The 20,120-nt window shown below is 41.2% G+C and overlaps 1 protein-coding gene across 3 annotated transcripts in view; it reads right to left on the bottom strand.

The window, feature by feature from the left end:
- LOC149283142 (scavenger receptor class A member 5-like) overlaps window positions 1–20,120 on the bottom strand; it is a 99,331-nt gene that overhangs the window by 42,946 nt on the left and 36,265 nt on the right. For all 3 annotated transcript variants that reach the window (XM_089497932.1, XM_089497931.1, XM_089497930.1), the window contains exons 3-5: window positions 17,275–17,949; window positions 5,138–5,218; window positions 1,275–1,373 (exon numbers count right to left, since the gene is read on the bottom strand). In XM_089497932.1, the coding sequence (XP_089354058.1) occupies window positions 1,275–1,373; window positions 5,138–5,218; window positions 17,275–17,949 (855 nt within the window). The remainder of the gene's footprint in view (window positions 1–1,274; window positions 1,374–5,137; window positions 5,219–17,274; window positions 17,950–20,120) is intronic.

Genomic DNA, 20,120 nt, shown 5'->3' on the forward strand with positions numbered 1-20,120 from the left:
GTTCTGTGTTTTATTTGTTTAAACCTTCAGAGGAAGGAATACAATGTCCTAGAAAGCTTGGTTAATGTTTTTGTCCCAGTGGAACAGTACCTTAAATAAGACACTGGTGCTGCTTAGCAATAGGGCCCTGTCATTATACCCTCTGTGTATCGCTGCAACCCTTCCCATCTGCCGACACGAGGCAATTACCTCACAGAGCCGCACAGATAATGCATCAATAATTAATGGCTTTAATTTGATCATATTATCTAATTTCCTATAAAAAAATAATGATACCTGGAAACTTTTGGCCTCCGGGTACCTGCAGCCTTCCCTTACCGGACGCCAACTGATGTCAGCGGGACTGCCCACCGATGTCAGTGGGACCTCCCGCTTACGTCAGGGGCGTTCTCGCTGACGTCTTCTGGAAACACCCCTAATTCAAGGGAAAATGGGCGGGGAGCGGGGCGTGGCCCAGAGGATTCGGGTCTTGACCTGGAGAAGCGGTGCTTCACCCGGCAATCTCCGGGTCAAACCCGGAAAGTTCCCAAGGATGAAAATAATAAAATATGTTGAAAAATAAAAAAAAACACCTTTTTCTCACTTTTATTTGAAAAATCTTTTACTCATCCAAAAGAGCTAATGAAAGAACCTGCTAAATAGATTCTACTATTTGTCCTGAGTTTAGAAATACCCAATGGTTTTTTTGTTTGCTTTTTTTCTGTAAGTTATTGGCCAATAAGTACCAGTAGTGGTTTGCTATTTCAAAACCATTTTTTTCCAAAGCTGGTCATTCTGCCCCCATGTGCTATTTTGGGTATCTTTGAAGACGGCCAATGCAATTTACCCCATCAAATCATATGTTTTTGAAAACTAGACAGGGTATTTCAAATGCTGGTATTTTAACCCCATTTTAACCCTTTCCATGCACCACTACCACCCTTTGTCAAACTTTGTGGTAGTAATTTATTTTGTGTTTTTTTTTATCACAAAAATTGCGCTTCAGGTATGGATGTACAGTTCCTACATCACTTTCAAACAAGACCCCAATATGTGTTCAGCAACATCTCCAGAGTACAGCTCTCACCTTATCCTCTTATTCAACTCCTATCACCTTCAGTGAACCTTTGACGTACCCAACGCTCCTGTTTCACATGTCAGACTAACATCATCAAGATGTAACCAGCCCTGAACCAGATCAAGTAAGCCATTTGTTAGCAGCTTATGAATATTAATTGTGTTCATTATCAAAAAAATGGGATTTCACATATATCCTTAAAAAAAAAAAAGTTTACCTTTTAACCCTCTAATTCCCATGATGCCAGGTGGTCCAATATCTCCTTGGTCTCCTTTGGGTCCGGTCATTCCAGGTAGGCCCCTTTCTCCAGGAAACCCTGTAAAAGGAATGATGTTAAACCAGGTAACTTAAAGAACATTCCAAGTGCAAGCAATCTACAATTATATTTAATTTATTCATAAATCAATAATATGATTTAGAATTGTAGGCAGAACAGCTATCCAATGTATCTAGTCACTCATCCCAGAGTTCCGAGATTCTTGATTTAGCTTCATTTAAGGCAAAAAAAGCTACTTTCTAATAACCTTATAAATATCAGACAATGATGCTCTTCTAGAGGCTTATTCCAGAATTTGTAGCTTGTTTATGTTTTGTCTTCTCCCCGTCCTTGGACAATCACCGGGCTGCAGAGCTCCAATTTCTTCCTCTAAATTATAGGCAATCATACTTAATATTAGGGACTAATTAGAAGGCAATTTCTTTGGGAAGAATGGAAGATGTTGGAGTTGTAGGATAACTGCGAAGTCAGAAGTAAACTAGGTTATTCTGGAAATGTGATTCCTGAATGTTTATATGGTTTTTTTTTGCCTATTTGGCTCATGTATGTAATTATTATGCTTTTTTAAGAAATAAGTGCTGTTATTAAAATTAAAAATCTCCACGGCACGTATATCCAAACGTGCCCCGGGGCAGATGTAACATCTGCTTGAGGAGTACATCTTGAGGTTGCAGACATATTTATAATGTGAAATATAAATAATCTTGGAAATAAGTGTTTCTGAGAGCGAGGGAGCCTAGTAACAAGTTTTGTATATTTGCACCATGGGAATGGAATGGCTGGGGACTTGGAATGGCGGAAATCCAAGAGACTTAGCAGGAGATACGAGACCCATCGGTGGTCTCATCTCAGGTCAGGTGTCCTCAAAAACTGTCAGGAGAAGCCAAACATCCTTAAGGCGAGCAGCTCCTGTGTTCTTACGGTGCGTTGGTTATTCCCTCTATCCCCTCTAAAATAGCACTAAAATCACACATTTTGGGTTATGTCTTGAAAACACTTTGATGCTTCCTTGAAGGTTTTAAAGCCAAAATGCCCCATGCGTGGTGGGTCTTCAAACATTAAAAATCGTACGGGGACTGATTGATTAAGGCATTGATTCTATTTAGGAAAACTTGGTTCAAAGTAAAATATATGGCATATTGAAATCTCTCCAAATTCTTAATAAATCTGATTTTATTACAGCAGGTACCATGAGGAGGGGTCTTAGACTTTGAGTTTCTTGTAGGGGTGCTGAAAGAACAATTTCGCTGTGATTTCTGTAGAAGTGTGAAGTCTCTGGCTCACTGGAAGTCTCCAGGTGAAGCACTGCTTCCCAGAGTCTCCTGGTGGGTTTCCTCTTTCTCCTGGCAGGGGAGTGGTGTCTGGTCATGACCACTCCCTGCCCAGAAAAGGCTGTCTGTTGCTAGCCCCACCCCTATGTGAGGCTAGCCCCACCCCAGACATAGTAGACCCACCACTCATGAATCCACTCCCCCAAAAGAGGGGGGGCTTCTGGGAAGTTCCCTGGTATGCCGCTAGGTTCCGACCAAGGCTTGGAGAGCAGGGTTGAGCTCCCTTTGCTCCGGTGATAGGATCCTTATCTTTATAAGTGAAGCTGTGGGACTGGAAGTGTCCTTCTTCATATGGAAGGTCAAGGAGGCTGTTCTTGTCACATAGAGGTGTGACTAGCCTCTTTTATATGAGAAAGGGGTGTAAATTGGGCACAACGGGACATGTAGTGGATGGGGCAAAAACGCCAGTCCACCCGCCAGTGTAATAACTCAACATGTGGAAGGTGGAATGACCAGAGAGTACGCAATTTCATTCTAGAACTGATCCATAACTGTATCCTGACATCATGCAGAAAAGAAAGCTCTAAACGCTTAAAGACAAGATGAAGTCTTAGAATAATAAGGGCATAAAAACTCTGTTTTATATTTATAAAGTGTAATTTGGGTGCAAAATGCTTAGTTTGGAGAGGGAACACGTCACAGGTTTTAATGCTTCTTCTTAGCATTTAGTTTTTTTTGCCCTAAACACACAGAGACCTTCTAAACTGATACAAAACCCCCAAAACTCCTGTAAGGCATACGACGAAGAAGAGTATAAGAGTTCAGATAGAAGCCCTTGATCCCTCATGTGCGTCACATCGTTAGTTATCCATAAATGTAAACTCGATTCATAAAGATCTGAGGTCTTTCATTAAAAAATCTTTTCTGAAACACTTTCCCGGGTCTGTTTTTCCTTGAAGAATTTCTTTTTCTAGACTCTGCAGACTCGGGATCACTTGGGAGGCATAAATCGGAAGGCGCAATCTGGTATTAAATATACAGGACTTACAACACTCGAGTCTTGGGGTAATACATTTTAATTAATTAAGGTAGGGTGGTGGGGAAGGGTAGTTTTTTTAGGGGTCATGCACAGAGATATATATATAAAGCTGTATTGGACCCGAATTTAAAGTTCCACAAATAGCCAGGAAATAATTGTGACTTCCATAAAAGCCAAGTTGTTTTGTAATTGAAAAGGGGATCCAGTTTCCTAATCCCGGGTTAAACAGCAGGCTTTTCGATCGTTTAATTTTTGGGAGTGAGTGCGGCTCAGATGTGCGGCTCAGTGAAGACTTTTAAATGCTGCGCCCGGCTGGTTGTAATAATGGCTGCCTCGAATTTCAAGAGGATGGTGGGAACGTTCAGCTGGGGACTCTGTGATACCCTCATTCGGTGACGTATCCTGGCCTAGGCATCCAGAAACTGACTGCATTAGAAGGTGCTCCGTCCCTTTAAGACACGGAGCTCTGGGGTATTACATCATATCCCGGCAGGCTGTGTCTTAAAGGCAAAGTGTGCCTTTTAATGTGCAGACGCCGACTGAGGGGTGGGCAGCTAGTCGGGGCCAGAAGTAGCGGAAAAGGTAAATACGTCGCTGACTAATACCCTGTAATATTCTGAAATAAGCTCATTTATGATGTCACACCCTGTTCATATTAAGTGCTGGCATCGCATTACGTCCTGAGCACTGCGCATGTGCAGCCAATGAAGGGCCAATCTTTTAGTGGCACATAACTCCTAGTCAAGACTTTCCTTTTCATATCAGGACAATTGGCAAAAAATACAGTGTGGGGGCCGATATATTATTAAATATGCTACACAACACTGGGGTGGAAAAAGCTATGCACTTAAGCTCTACTAAACTGATCTAGAGCTGCTATCAGCCATTGCGCTTTAAAACACTTCCTTGTCCGGGGCCTGCAGGCCTCTCACCAGCCTGTAACTGGGCACACAAACCCGTTAACATGAGGGAAAGGGACAGTAGTGAAGCAAGGGAAGAGGAAGGAGCCTGAAAAGCCAATCAGAGCAATCTGTGACCTAAAGCCCTCCTACTCTTCCTGTCTGGGTGCGGATGGAGGAGCCGCTCTGACTGGATTAATCCGGTAATTTCCATAGCTGCTGTAGAGCGGCTCCTCTCTGCTGGGGTCTGACGCCCTCTCACATCACCCCGGAGCTCACAGGCCGCGCAGGTTATGGCAGCAGAGGGGCAGCATATGCTACTGCTAATCAATTAATTCTACTAGGCACAAGGGGGCTGAGGGCCCCTACCACTCTTGGGCCCTCTTGAGGAGGCCCAAAGGACACCTGCCGTGAGCCCGAAAATGAAGCCTGGGCCTGGAGCTGCAGCCTCTTTTGCCCCAGCCCTCTTTTGCCTCGGCATCCTCCAATTTCACAGAAGGAAACCCCCAAAATCAAAACAGATTAAATATTATTATGATAGAAATTAGAATTTGAAATTAAACATACCGGTTAAATAATTCTCCTCATAATTACCTCTTAATCCAGGTAATCCAGGGGCCCCGGGCTCCCCTTCCATCCCTTCGTGGCCTTGTTCTCCCTTTGGCCCCGGTGGACCTAAAAATGTAGTTAAAATAAATAAATTAATTTAAAAAAAATCCAATGCATGACACGGAATAAATTCACCCAAAACACACCTACAATTTTTATACATGTTACAAATAATTACTTAATGTCCGGGAAAAAAACAGAAATTAATCGTTGGAAAAGTTTAATTTAACCCCAAAGTCTATCTAGAAGCCCTAGATGGCTGCTCCTTTGGCAATGCACATAATATGGTTTTCTACCAAATTTATATCTCTTATTTTAATGCATAAATGCCATGCATAGAGGGGAGATAATTTATGGGGAGGAATAATCCTCTTAGTAGATCCTGTTTTATATTAATGCATAAATGCTATTACATGGGTCTTTTTGTATGATTTTCGGGGGGGAAAAATCCCTTTTTTAGAAATCCCATCTGTAAAATACGATTGATGGCGATTTGTAAATATAAAAATATCACCAAGTCAATATTTCATCATTTATTAGCACATTCTAGGCAGTCCAAACTTATAATATAAACTTGTTTTGGGGTTTTTCAGTCATTATCGCTGAAACAGACGTTCATTTTGGGCAGTTTCGATGACAGATTTGAATTTCTTTCCCACCGTACTGTTTATAATCTTTATAATTCTCGTTTTTCGCATCCCAGATGTCTCGGAATAAAAAAAAAACCCCACATTGGAACCAGGCAGAGGAACACAATGTTAGGATTCGGTTTGACAGCCTCTATCTCTGCCTGGGATACGTTGTATTTCGTGTCTAAAGACGGGGTCTGTCAGTGCTACAAAGGATCTGTTTGGCAGGACATGCGTAACCGCAGCGCTCAGCGTGTTTAGAACTTAATACCTCTCTGTGTTTGTCATGAGCTGCGTTCTGCGCGGACGTTCATGTTACACAACATTTCAAAATCTGTTGCTTTAGACAGATTCCTGAGACGTCTTAGTAGCGGTCGCTACGACCCAGAAGCATCCCGGTGACAGTCTGGAGCCGTCTCCATCCTATTCTTCCCGCTGGGATCATATATGAGGCTCCCAGTTGGGTTCTTTTGCTCCCAGTATGATATGGTTGATCTCCCTGCTTGAATGCAGGTGACTCAATTAAGTGTATCTTTAAATAATGACAAGTCAAGGTCTCCATGACGACCTGTATTTGAGCCAATTGGGTAACACATTTGGCGAGCCTCTACAGAGACTCCTCACGAAGAGTCCAAATGTATCTAATTTAACATCAAGATCAAATGTTTTTTCCTTAAAGGGGCTTTCAAGCCATCATAGGCCCCTTAATGTGTATGATAGCTGCGTGGTCCTTTTAAATTTTCAACGGCTCCTCCCCCCCTTGCAAATGCATCGGGGGGGGGTCTTTGCTTGCTAAAGCGCACCATATACACAGCACCAGCCAGCTGCTGGCTCCTGCAAGGCTTTCAGGGGGTTTGTCAATACCTTCCCACAGGGTGAAAAGAGCATTCCAGACGCTGATTGGCTTCTTCAAGCAGCCAATAGAGGCATGAAAAACAGGACCACAGAAGGAGTGGTGCTCTGGAGCTGCAGCTTCTCCTAAAGTTTCACGCCTGGTTACATAATTCATGTTAAAGTAGTTACAATGTACTTTATTAGGTGGTGGGTGTACACTGGATGCCGGAGCGTGAATTGCACAAATCACCAGGCCGTGGAGCCAACGAGTGTTGGATAAAAATTTAACTTTTTGGAATTCGCAAGAGGATAGAAAAAAATGTCCTAAATATTTCTGTGCTCTGTAAATAAACACTTCTTAAACCTTAAATAATTACTCAGAAGTGGACGGTCTCCAAAACCCTTTTATCTTTTGCATTGGTCTAAAGTGGTCCTTTTCTTCATTTGCATTCACTTAAAAGACTAATTTAGAAAAAAAATCATCCAAGAAAAGCTAAATCTCAAGGAAAACAACCCTAGCGCCGCAGGCCAAACGTTTTAACGAACAGGCTGGCGAGCCACAAATCTGAGTTTTATCATTTCCGTGTAGCTACAAGCCGGTTCAATGTTCGGTTAACAAAACATGTTTTGAGAACCCTGACGAAGTTTATAAAATGAGAAGTAAAAAGACAGTAGCACGATTAAACTATGTAAGCGAAGACAGATAATATTGCTTCGAGACGTTCAACATGGGCTTCTAGTAGCCACTCCGGCTTGGGAGAGACTCATCTCTATGATAGACCAGACCAGACATGGTGTAGCCATCATGGTCAGACTTCCGAAGGGTAACAATGTTAAAGATGGCCGTCATCTAACGACTTTTGGGGGACTTGCTACCCGTCACCCTCCTCTAATACTCGAGAGAGTTTATTCAGTAGGTTGCCAAACTGGTGAGGAACACGCAAGTTCTGGACCTACAGAGGCATTGAACTCTCCTCTCCTTGTGGACTCGAGGTGGAAGGGGTATGATGTCATTGGAGACACCGATCTTCTTGGACTCCTTTAGACCTCCACGATAGTCCAGAGCTGCACATTTCCCCTGCTAGCCTTAGCTTTATGCCACTGCTCGCACACCACGACACTTGGAATAGAACCACTTTTTCTCTGTCTGTTTTTATTGATTTTTTATTATTTTTATACAATTTTGGGCAGTAATTGAACCACCCAATGGAGCACTCTTTGTACAAATATTTTCAGCCATTTTATCTCAAATAAATGGGTCATATAATAAAACGTTTCTATCTTTTTTAATGACTAAGTATTTGCCCGCGTAGAAATCGTGAATTTGGAAACCAATGAAACATGATCGCTCAAGTGGGTTCCACAATGCTACGTAGACATAGGCCCCCTCTTATATTGATGATTTATGTTGGGAATATTGAACTGTTGATGTTTTAATTGGTTGGATTCATAATCTAAATATACGATCGGCTAGACAAGCTAAAAGAAACACTCTTATGATTAATACAAAAAACATTACACCACTAATTAGCCTTTTACACAATAATAACAGTGAAATGTTAGAATGCAGCCTATTATTCTCCCGGTGGGTGAATTCTAGAATTTTGAGGTAACGTTTAAAAACAAAACAAAAATTCCCTGGAATTATTCTGAAGTTATTGATGACTTAGGGGCCATATCCTCTGAGCCATCCTGAATTACGCATAGAGGCCAAAATATTTGTACGATATGACCATAGATTTACACAATTTAAGTCTTTTATTTTATTTATTTTTATTACATGTTAATGTAATTTATTTATTTTTTGGTAAATTTCAATGAGAAACTTCTTGGGAGCTTTACTGTGATCTGACACACAGTTTACCATAGAGTTGTCACCGTGACCCCATTATCTAATAAACAGTTTACTATAGAGATGACAGCTCCACCTCATTACGTGATACACTGTATACCTTAGAAGTGACCCTGCCACCTCATTAACTGAGCAAAAAAGGGGCTTCAAACCAATTCTAACAATACAAAATCTATTTGATGACTGCCTTCCACTTTTGAGGCAAAGCAACATGTGGTCTGTCAATATCAACTGTGATAACCTTTCTAAAAATAAATGCAAAGAATAGAATTTAAACATAAAAGCCCAAAATAATAGAATGAAAATGAAAAAAAATAATAAATGCAAAAAATAGAATTTAAAAATAGAAAGTCCAAAATAATAGAATGAAAAATAAATAAATAAATGCAAAAAATAAAATGTAAAAATAAAGGCCCAAAATAATAAAATTAAAACGGAAAAAAAAAATGCAAAAAATAGAATTTAAACATAAAAAGCAAAAAATAATAGAATGAAAAAGAAAAAATAAATAAATGCAAATTTTTTAAAAATAAATAAATAGAGTTCTCTGTGGGAGAGCTGTTGTATTTTATGATGGGGAAAATAATGTTAGAGATCTCCACCTAATGTAAGTCAGCTGAGAACGGATCATATTTCGGCCGTCCTCAGGTCCCTTGTAAGCAGGTAACATCTGGTCTCCTTATTATGAAAGTGCGTGGACAGACTGCAGAGACTGCAAGGAAAGCTCTCTCTTATCTACACATTGAAAGCCAGGAGCTGTTTGCTGCTTTTACATTTGTACATGTCTCATGTCTGTAATGTGATAATAAAAATATGACACATATGATAAGCATGAAAATCACAGTTTTAACCCTGATTGTCAGAATTTTATTGCTGATTTTGCTGTCTCGGGGGCAATTATAGAATTTTCAGAGTCAAACGGTTCCAAACTCTTTCTCCAACAGATGATATCCGAGCCTCCCGACCACCTTCGCTGGTGACTTGTTTATAGTTGGATAAATTCAATAAAGCTGGAGTGATTGTGAGTTGGCAGTCAAGACCAGTTTGCAGCAGATAAAATGTCCAACACGCATTCGCTACGACTGCACGTTCAACAACAGCAACTTGAAACATTAAGTTCTACTTACCGAGAGCTTCTTTTCCCTGCCAATCCCTGGTGACACTGATGAGAGACTACTCCTCCGTACCTGAGATAGGGCAGGACTCAAAAGGTTAAAAGGCCCCTCCCCTCCTAGCACCATCAGTGAATATCAAAGACCACACAGGAAAACAGAACTGCTGCAAAAAACATTTATTGAAAGGAAGAGAGGGAACCAAACGTGTCACCAGGGATTGGCAGGGAAAAGAAGCTCTCGGTAAGTAGAACTTAATGTTTCCCTGCCATCCCAGGTGACACTGATGAGAGATATAACAAAGAAGAAGGGTGGGAAACAAAGAAACTCAGGGGGAAAACACCGCCCCAAGAACCGTACGACCGAGCAGCGCATCCTCCTGCGCCATCTGATCGAGTCTATAATGTCGTACAAAAGTACTCAGAGTTCCCCAGGTAGCTGTCTTGCAGATGTGTTCAGGCGAGACGAGACATCGTTCAGCCCATGAAGTGGAAACTGCGCGGGTAGAGTGGGCACGAATCCCGGGAGGGGGAACCCCGCCAGCTTCTGTGTAAGCCAAGCTGATCGTTGACACAATCCATTTTGCCATCGTACGCTTAGAAATGCTAAGACCTCTACTGGGACCAGAAGAGGCTATAAACAAACTAGAAGATTTGCGCAGAGGCTGCGTACGTTCCAGATAAATTGAAAGACATCTTTTTAAGTCCAAAGTATGCAGCGCTTCTTCTTCCGCCGACTGAGAGGATGAGAAGAACGTAGGCAACACAATTTCTTGGTCCCTGTGAAAAGCCGTCTGTACTTTGGGTGAGAATTCTGGGGGCAAAGCGAGGATGACCTTATCCGGAAAAACCCGCAGGAACGGTTCCTTCATCGAAAGGGCCTGGAGTTCACTAATATGCCTCGCAGAGGTAATGGCCACCAGGAAGGCCGTCTTCAGAGACAACAGGTGTAGGGAAACTGATTGAAGAGGCTCAAAAGGTGGTAACATGAGCCTGCGAAGGACCAGGTTCAGGTCCCAGGGCACCATCTTGGAGACAGGGCGAGGACGAATACGCACCATAGCAATGGAAAAACGCCTGAAGACTGGAACAGAAATCAAATCGAAGCAAAGTAAAGCACTGATGGCAGCAATCTGGACCTTGATGGTAGAAGGCTGAAGTCCCTGGTCAAACCCCATTTGTAAAAATTCCAGAATGGCAGCCGGAGAACTGTCTGAAGGAAGAATTTTCCTGGATCCACACCAGCTACAAAACTTCTGCCACACTAATGTATCTGAGGGATGTGACCTTCTTACGACTGCGAAGAAGAGTTTCCGTAACTGACTCAGAGAAGGCACCGGCAGCAGTGGAAGCAGAGGGAGCTGAGGGAAGGAAGCCGGACGGACCACCGCACAGCCAAGGTGAGTATGCGCTGAGCAGCGCGGCACCAGCCATCCGGCTACGGTGCAGGAATACCCCCACCTGGGGGGGCTTAGCCCTAGGGAGAACCGGCTCAACCTACAGCCGTATTAAAATAACAAACGGGAGACGAGTCCTCCCTACCTGATGTAGGGCAGGAAAAAACACTGAGGGTGCTAGGAGGGGAGGGGCCTTTTAACCCCTGCCCTATCTCAGGAGGAGTCTCTCATCAGTGTCACCTGGGATGGCAGGGAAATAATGGCCAACATTCCGTGTGAGATGGATCAGCGTTTCATGATTCTAAATGTCACCCCCCCCAAAAAAAACTTTTCCATATTTTCCATATCACCCCAATAATCAAATCACCCTCACCCTCCACCTCCCAATAAATTGTAAGCTCACAAGATCAGGGCCTTCTTTTCCTTGTCTGAACGTTTCTTCATGTTGTTGTTCATTTCGTATGTTGTCATATTCTCCCTAATTGTAATACCGTCAGAGAATCTGACATTGGCTGGGAAAGTCGTCAGCGGGGACATAAGGCAGCTACAATAAATATATAGGTCCACCATTTAATCTTGAAAGCTAACCGTTGTGAGGTGGCTCTTCAGGTATGGTGGCCCTCGATTTGGACCACCATGTTGGTGGACATGCTATGTTTCTATGGGATTCGGCCTCATTGTCTCGCTGAAACAGTTAATTGCCTAATTAGCATATTCCACACAATATGTTCCCATAGACCATGTGTGGATCATCTGTGGACCATCCTCAGTAGAGACAATATGTCCTCATGTGTTATCGGTAACCTAAATTTTCAAGACGCCTCCTTGATGTTATCGTTTCTAAAGATAATCTTAAACAAAGTGTTCTCTTAGCTTTTGCCTCAAATGACCCTTAGAAGCTCATCCCAACACAGCCGGCTTTCCAAAAGCTGTTCTATATACATCTCTATAAATTTATTGCCATTTGTTAAAGTGCTGAGACGCTGAAAATATTTTAATATGATTTATGTTTTCTACTTTCGAAAATCCGGGATGAACTTGAAGTAGAATAAGGATGCTGCTAAAATTATTTATGATGATAATTCTTGGATGGTCGGGACAAGTCGGACTGAATTAAATATCAGAGGGGGATCAGCCACCATAAAGAAAGGGTTACATTAATAACTGGAGTATAAAGGACTCCTAATATATTACAAATATTCATGTTTTCAAGCTTGTTCTCATTATTTATATACCCCCAATGTTTCAGGTGTCCAACTCCTACCTGTGTGGGGTTGTGATAAGTGTTATGGAGAAGTGGGAAGGGGCTGGACGTGGCCACCGGCGCGCTTTAATCCGAAGAGCCACCTCTAGCGCTTAGCGTGACTGTCCCGCAAATGGGCCAAATGATTTTTTTTTCTGGGGGGTTATTAATGTATACAGCGCTGGAGGGTTATATTACTGTATACAGTGCTGGGGGTTATTACTGTATACAGCGCTGGGGGGTTATATTACTGTATACAGCGCTGGAGGGTTATATTACTGTATACAGCGCTGGGGGGTATATTACTGTATACAGTGCTGGGGGGTTATATTACTGTATACAGTGCTGGGGGTTATATTACTGTATACAGCGCAGGGGGTTATATTACTGTATATAGCGCTGGGGGGTATATTACTGTATACAGTGCTGGGGGGTTATATTACTGTATACAGTGCTGGGGGTTATATTACTGTATACAACGCAGGGGGTTATATTACTGTATATAGCGATGGGGGGGTATATTACTGTATACAGTGCTGGGGGGTTATATTACTGTATACAGTGCTGGGGGGTTATATTACTGTATACAGCGCTGGCGGGTTCTATTACTGTATACAGCGCCGGGGGGGGTTATTACTGTATACAGCACTGGGGGTTATATTACTGTATACAGCGCTGGAGGTTATATTACTGTATACAGCGCTGGGGGGTTATATTACTGTATACAGCACTGGGGGTTATATTACTGTATACAGTGCTGGAGGGTTATATTACTGTATACAGCGCAGGGGGTTATATTACTGTATATAGCGATGGGGGTTATATTAGTGTATACAGCGCTGGGGGGTATATTACTGTATACAGCGCTGGAGGGTTATATTACTGTATACAGCACTGGGGGTTATTACTGTATACAGCGCTGGGGGTTATATTACTATATACAGCGCTGGAGGGTTATATTACTGTATACAGCACTGGGGGTTATTATTGTATACAGCGCTGGGGGGTTATTACTGTATACAGCACTGGGGGGTTATTACTGTATACAGTGCTGGGGGTTATTACTGTAAATAGCGCCAGGGGGTTATTACTGTATACAGCGTTGGGGGTTATATTACTGTATACAGCGTTGGGGGTTATATTACTGTATACAGCGCTGGGGGGTTATTACTGTATACAGTGTTGGGGGTTATATTACTGTATACAGTGCCAGGGGGTTATATTACTGTATACAGCACTGGGGGTTATTACTGTATACAGCGCTGGGGGGTTATTACTGTATACAGCGCTGGGGGGTTATTACTGTATACAGTGCCAGGGGGTTATTAATGTATATAGCGCCAGGGGGTTATATTACTGTATACAGCGCGGGGGGGTATATTACTGTATACAGCGCTGGGGGTTATTACTGTATACAGCGCTGGGGGGTTATTACTGTATACAGTGCCAGGGGGTTATTAATGTATACAGCGCCAGGTGGTTATATTACTGTATACAGTGCCAGGGGGTTATATTACTGTATACAGTGCCAGGGGGTTATATTACTGTATACAGCGCAGGGGGTTATATTACTGTATACAGTGCCAGGGGGTTATATTACTGTATACAGTGCCAGGGGGTTATATTACTGTATACAGTGCAAGGGGGTTATTAATGTATACAGCGCTGGGGGGTTATATTACTGTATACAGCGCTGGGGGGGTTATATTACTGTATACAGCGCTGGGGGGTTATTACTCTATACAGCGCTGGGGGTTATTACTGTATACAGTGCCAGGGGGTTATTAATGTATACAGCGCCAGGTGGTTATATTACTGTATACAGTGCCAGGGGGTTATATTACTGTATACAGCGCAGGGGGTTATATTACTGTATACAGTGCCAGGGGGTTATATTACTGTATACAGTGCCAGGGGGTTATATTACTGTATACAGTGCAAGGGGGTTATTAATGTATACAGCGCTGGGGGGTTATATTACTGTATACAGCGCTGGGGGGGTTATATTACTGTATACAGCGCTGGGGGGTTATTACTCTATACAGCGCTGGGGGGTTATTACTGTATACAGTGCCAGGGGGTTATTAATGTATACAGCGCCAGGTGGTTATATTACTGTATACAGTGCCAGGGGGTTATATTACTGTATACAGTGCCAGGGGGTTATATTACTGTATACAGCGCAGGGGGTTATATTACTGTATACAGTGCCAGGGGGTTATATTACTGTATACAGTGCCAGGGGGTTATATTACTGTATACAGTGCAAGGGGGTTATTACTGTATACAGTGCCAGGGGGTTATATTACTGTATACAGTGCCAGGGGGTTATATTACTGTATACAGTGCAAGGGGGTTATTAATGTATACAGCGCTGGGGGGTTATATTACTGTATACAGCGCTGGGGGGGTTATATTACTGTATACAGCGCTGGGGGGTTATTACTCTATACAGCGCTGGGGGGTTATTACTGTATACAGTGCCAGGGGGTTATTAATGTATACAGCGCCAGGTGGTTATATTACTGTATACAGTGCCAGGGGGTTATATTACTGTATACAGTGCCAGGGGGTTATATTACTGTATACAGCGCAGGGGGTTATATTACTGTATACAGTGCCAGGGGGTTATATTACTGTATACAGTGCCAGGGGGTTATATTACTGTATACAGTGCAAGGGGGTTATTACTGTATACAGTGCCAGGGGGTTATATTACTGTATACAGTGCCAGGGGGTTATATTACTGTATACAGTGCAAGGGGGTTATTAATGTATATAGTGCCAGGGGGTTATGCTCAAGGACAGAAATACGGTATTTATCTTTCCACAGGACTTCCCCTTTAAAGATAGATTTACACAGATTAACTTCCAAATCTGCTAAAACTAGCAAAATGGTAATTAACCACACAAAAGAAGCCTTGTGGCCAAGAATGCGGAATGGGACACTCATGTGCCAAGATAACAAGTATGCATTTTTAATAGCTTTTGTTGTATAATCGAAGGAAAAGAAAAGGCATCTACAGCTAAATAACCACATCTGGACGTGTGAAATAACTGCGATAAGATCTAAGCATCGCACAGAATGTGTAAAGCTCCGCTGGCTTTTGAACTGTCAAAAACATTCAATGGCAAATAGATAGTTAAACATTAAAGGACCACAAACTGATTCTAGAATTACTAGCATTAGAAAGTATCAAATAAATGGCGATCGGGGGCTTATATCATTAGCATGCTATATAATGTCTTAATCTAATGGTAATTATAGTGGGAAAAAAGGTCATTTTTAAGAGGTCCTGTCTCCTTGGAGGATTTTACTTTAATCGATTCCGGGAAAATATCTGTTTATATGATGTGTTACTATACTTTATTATGCTTATTTCTTATAATTATTTATATATGATTTCAACTGATGTATTTTTACTAATACATTTCAAGATAAAGATATTTTGGATGATGCTCTTCTTCCAACTTTGTGGGAACAGTTTGGGGAAGACTCTTTTCTATTCCAGCAGGACTGTGCCCCCCGCGCGCAAAGCAAGCTCCCTAAAGACATGGTTGGATGAGTTTGGGGAGGAAAAACTTGACCACAGAGTCCCAACTTCAACCCCATCCAACACCTTTGGGAGGAACTGGAACGGAGATTGTGAGCTGGGCGTCTCGCCCAACATCAGCGCCTGACCTCACAAACGCTCTACTGGATGAATGGGCAAAAATTCCACAGAAACGCCCCAAAATCTCGTGGAAATCCTTCCCAGAAGAGTGTAAGCCGTTATATCTGCAAAGGGGGGGGGGCAACTTCATATTAATGTCTTTAGATGTATTTAGAATGTGATGTCATCAAACTGTCTGTTGGTGTATTGACCTGGTGTCCCAATACTTTTGTCCATAAATAGCTACACTCTCCCTTTATCCACTCATGTAGAATGCAGCTTGGCATATGTGTACTGATGTTGTCCAGCGGCCCACCGGGCATTTGCCTAGAGTGCCAGTCTCGGTCTGTGTAAAGCTATTACATAGGTTTGTGGACAGGACTGGAACACAGAGAATTTCTTTTGGATTAATGCTTATAAACTGATGTATTTTTGTACGGAGGTGTAGCCAAGATCTCCATGCTTCATGATAAATCACATGCACGTGTTACACTTTACAGAGCTGGCAGCAGAACTCCATATTATTTTAATCCTTTACTTTGATAAATTAGACATGGAGAGCCCTATAAAAATTACTCATAAAAACAATGTTTCCTGCATTGCTGTTTTTCATAAATCTACAATCATTTTATAGATTTTAAATTTCATTTTATAGACTTTTAAGACCAATAAAACCATCTCACTTGGGAATCAAATATATTGTCTTATGATGACCTGGAAAAATAACAGATAGTAATAGATCAGCAATTTGCTTTTGATCAAATGTACCTATTATTTCCCCATTCTGACAACCCATAATAAATAGAATATTAGCTGGATGTTGGTCAACCAAGATACTGGAACTAGGATGCGTGGTTTCAGCTGTGGCTTTGTCTTGGTCTTCTATAAACCTGATCTCATTGTTGATGATTTCTTAAGGACATCAGGAAATATCTTAAATCTACTCACTAAGAAGTTGAATGGTCAGTCAAGTCAAGGGTTAACTCAACTGTCCAGATCCAACTTCAGTCGCATACCTTGCATGCTTACACTCGCAAAAGAACTTGTAGATTCACTAATATGCGTGTTGTTTGCGAGGGAATGCTAATTTAAAATTTCAAGATTCAGGTGAGGGCATGTGAGTGAAAATAAATGTAAATATTTAAAATAATAATAATAAAGAAACAGTAATGCGAGTCGCCAGGACCCATTAACCCAAGGTCTGACCTGCACTTAAAGGACACAAAAGTGGCAAACAATCTGAAAGTAGAGCTGAAGTAAGACATAGGAGCATCATATTCTAATCTCTATCAATATTGTATGGAGGATTAAACAGAATATAACATGACCCCAAGTTTAGAATGAAGGGTAGACAATGCTTTATAAAATTAATTTGAAACATGATTTTGTAGTTAAGGACTCACCTTGAATTACAGAAATATTTTTTAAGGTGATGGAGTGCTCCCAGTCTTTAAGACGGAGGTCTTCTGTTATATTATTTAGGAGAGACATCTCATGTTTTAGCTGCTGTTCCATCACAATGTGAAGTAGTCTTGTATGCCTGGTGTCCTCGGTCACATTCGTTATTAATAGCTGGAGATCTTGAATTCTCGTGTGATGAATGCCTATGTTGTAAGTGACTGTGGAGTTAACGGTGTTCAGAGTGCCAACCATCTCACTCACTTGGTCATTGAGTACATCTACTTTAGTGGTTATCTCTTTTAAAAGAATGTCGTGATGGTCTGAAACATATCTGCTGACGTTGACCTCTGTAGATAGCCTATATATTTCCAGGTTGTGATAGTCACTGAGCTGAGTTAGTCTGGAACCTAAACCCGTGACCACCGTGTCAGTCTTGGTGGCCATGTCCTGAAGGTCTTGTACATTTTCTTCCAGTTTCTTCAATGTTTCTGCTAGCTGGAAGAGGGAGTCGGAATGGTTCTGGAAAAGGTCTTGGAGCTTCCAGATGTGCTCCATAAAGTCGCCTTTGAAGGTCAGCTGCATCAGTTTGAACTGCAGATCCCGATAAGTCTCGTTTAGACGGTTCATATTGCCCGTCAGTACTTTTAGATCTTCGGGGGAACTCTGGGGTCTTGAAACTACGGGGAAAAAACAGAAATGGTGTAAAAAAAATCTTGTTTTAGACGAGGAAGCAACAGGTAGACGTCCAAATATCACATAATAACTTTATGGTGAACAACAAGACATATTTGTAATTCTGATTCACGTAACATCTTGAGACGTAGAACAGCCTCCAATTAACAAAAATACTTTCTTTTTTTCTGGTAATTGCTCTTTAAACATATACATGAAAACACATTTTTTGTTCACTGGATGTTTTTGATCACCGATCTTCAGGAACCTGGGCTTAAACTGAAGGAACTCATTCCGTAATAAAGGATACATAAGGAAAGAATGAGCAAGCAGGGTTGTTTTTTTTTTTTTTTCGAGTGTATTTTATTTCAAGCCAAAAAAGATTAGGTTATTTAAGTTTAGATGGTGAAATTGAATAGAAATTGAAATAGATCTGACATTTTCTGCAAACTTTTTGTTGGCCCTAAAGAAACAGAGTCACGAGTCTTCACAACCTGGGGAGAGGCTGGTACGGGGCCAGCGGCAATTAATATATTCATTCTGTGTATTAAGTTTAGATTACTCCTCTGGGACTTGGATGCGGATGCCTTCGGATCATTTCTGATGCCAAATATTACTGATTTACCGCGATTAATGTGTGTTGGATGTATGCAGCATGGACAGAAAATCCATTATTTACTTCACTTTAAAAATCCTATAATTGTTTAAATCTAAACTAACAGTTATAAATAGCATTTATTACAGATGAGTATTTTTTTGGGGGGGGTAATAAATCTCAAGACAATTTATAGCTGAGTCATTTGGATACTTTCATTTAATTTTTTTTTCAGCATTGTCAAAAACCTGATTTTGTCTCATTTGTTCCAATAAACGTCAAAGTTTTTTAAAGTCTATATAAACAGCATTCATGTCAGATCTGATGAGCACCTGAAAGATGATCTTCTCTTTATCTGTTAAAGATAAGACTCAAGGACTTTCATATTTAGTAATGATCCCTGTGTCCACATTTTTTTTTTTCCTTCATTTTTCAGCATTTTTAGATCACATAAAAAAATAATAAAAATAAATAAAAATAATATAATTATATAAATAATGTTTTTATTGAAAAAAAAAAAAATTTTTGGAAATATTCCTAAGAGACATAAGATCTGTTTTGAAATGGAAGCCTTTCCAGGTGATGATCTGAAATCTTCATTCTGTAGACATTTCGATGTTAATTGAGATATACTGGCAGAAGAGTCCTTGATGCAAGGTTCTAAGGAGACTTTCCAAACTCTTTCAAACAGGCTCCCAGCCTCGTTCGAAACAACTTGGACGCTCGTGAAGAACCACAGGGAGGCTGAAACCTTTAACGCTGCCAGGCGCGTGGCCAGCAATGCATAAAACAGAAACATTTTTCACGTGTTATGCGATCCACTTAACCCCTGCAGCGCGTGGTAGATCACACAACCCAGGCCAGGGCAGAGAACGGTTCTGTGAGCCCCCGGAATTAAGAGACTGAGCTCTGTAATTGGTTATCAACAACCGTGAAGATATATATATTTAGCAAGAAATTTCAGAACATTCTCTGCGTTTAATTAACCGGAAAGAACATACATTTTGTGGGGGGTTTTTTTTTTACTGATTGCCGAGAAATAATTAGGGCGAGTAAAAGTTTATAAATACAGAAATTGATGAATGGCCGCCATAGAATTATTATGAAAGGAGGCCAAGTAGTATATTGTAATTGCTTATGTTTAAAGGTGGGCTTTGGATATACGAACACCTGCTAATGGGGTGAGAAAATTCCATGATCAGCGATAATGTAACCAATAGGGATTAATAATAGAACACTTATATAAACAATTCATTATCGACTTGTTATTCCAATGATATAACATTTAATTCGACTGGAGATTGGATTATATTTTTGGCGGCTAAATAAACTTTTAGTAAGGATGACCTCATGTTCATGGAAGACGAAAGGAGATCAGAGAGCTCTGTGCCCGCCATGATCATTAGTGAAGAGTAAACATGGGAGTGTTGGCTGCGATTTATTGTAGCCAACTTTTTGGAAGTGGTTTCTAGATCTTAGTCCTCAACACTCTTCCAGAGATCCAGTGTTTCCTCTCAAATGGATGAACGGGAGACCTTGACCGTTCAACCAAGGTTCTAAATTTCTTGAGGGACCTAAAGT

The sequence above is a fragment of the Sceloporus occidentalis genome, unplaced genomic scaffold, assembly GCF_023333645.1.
Source record: "Sceloporus occidentalis isolate IW3139 unplaced genomic scaffold, rSceOcc1.0.p SCAF_111, whole genome shotgun sequence".
In the NCBI taxonomy this organism is placed as follows: Eukaryota; Metazoa; Chordata; class Lepidosauria; order Squamata; family Phrynosomatidae; genus Sceloporus; species Sceloporus occidentalis.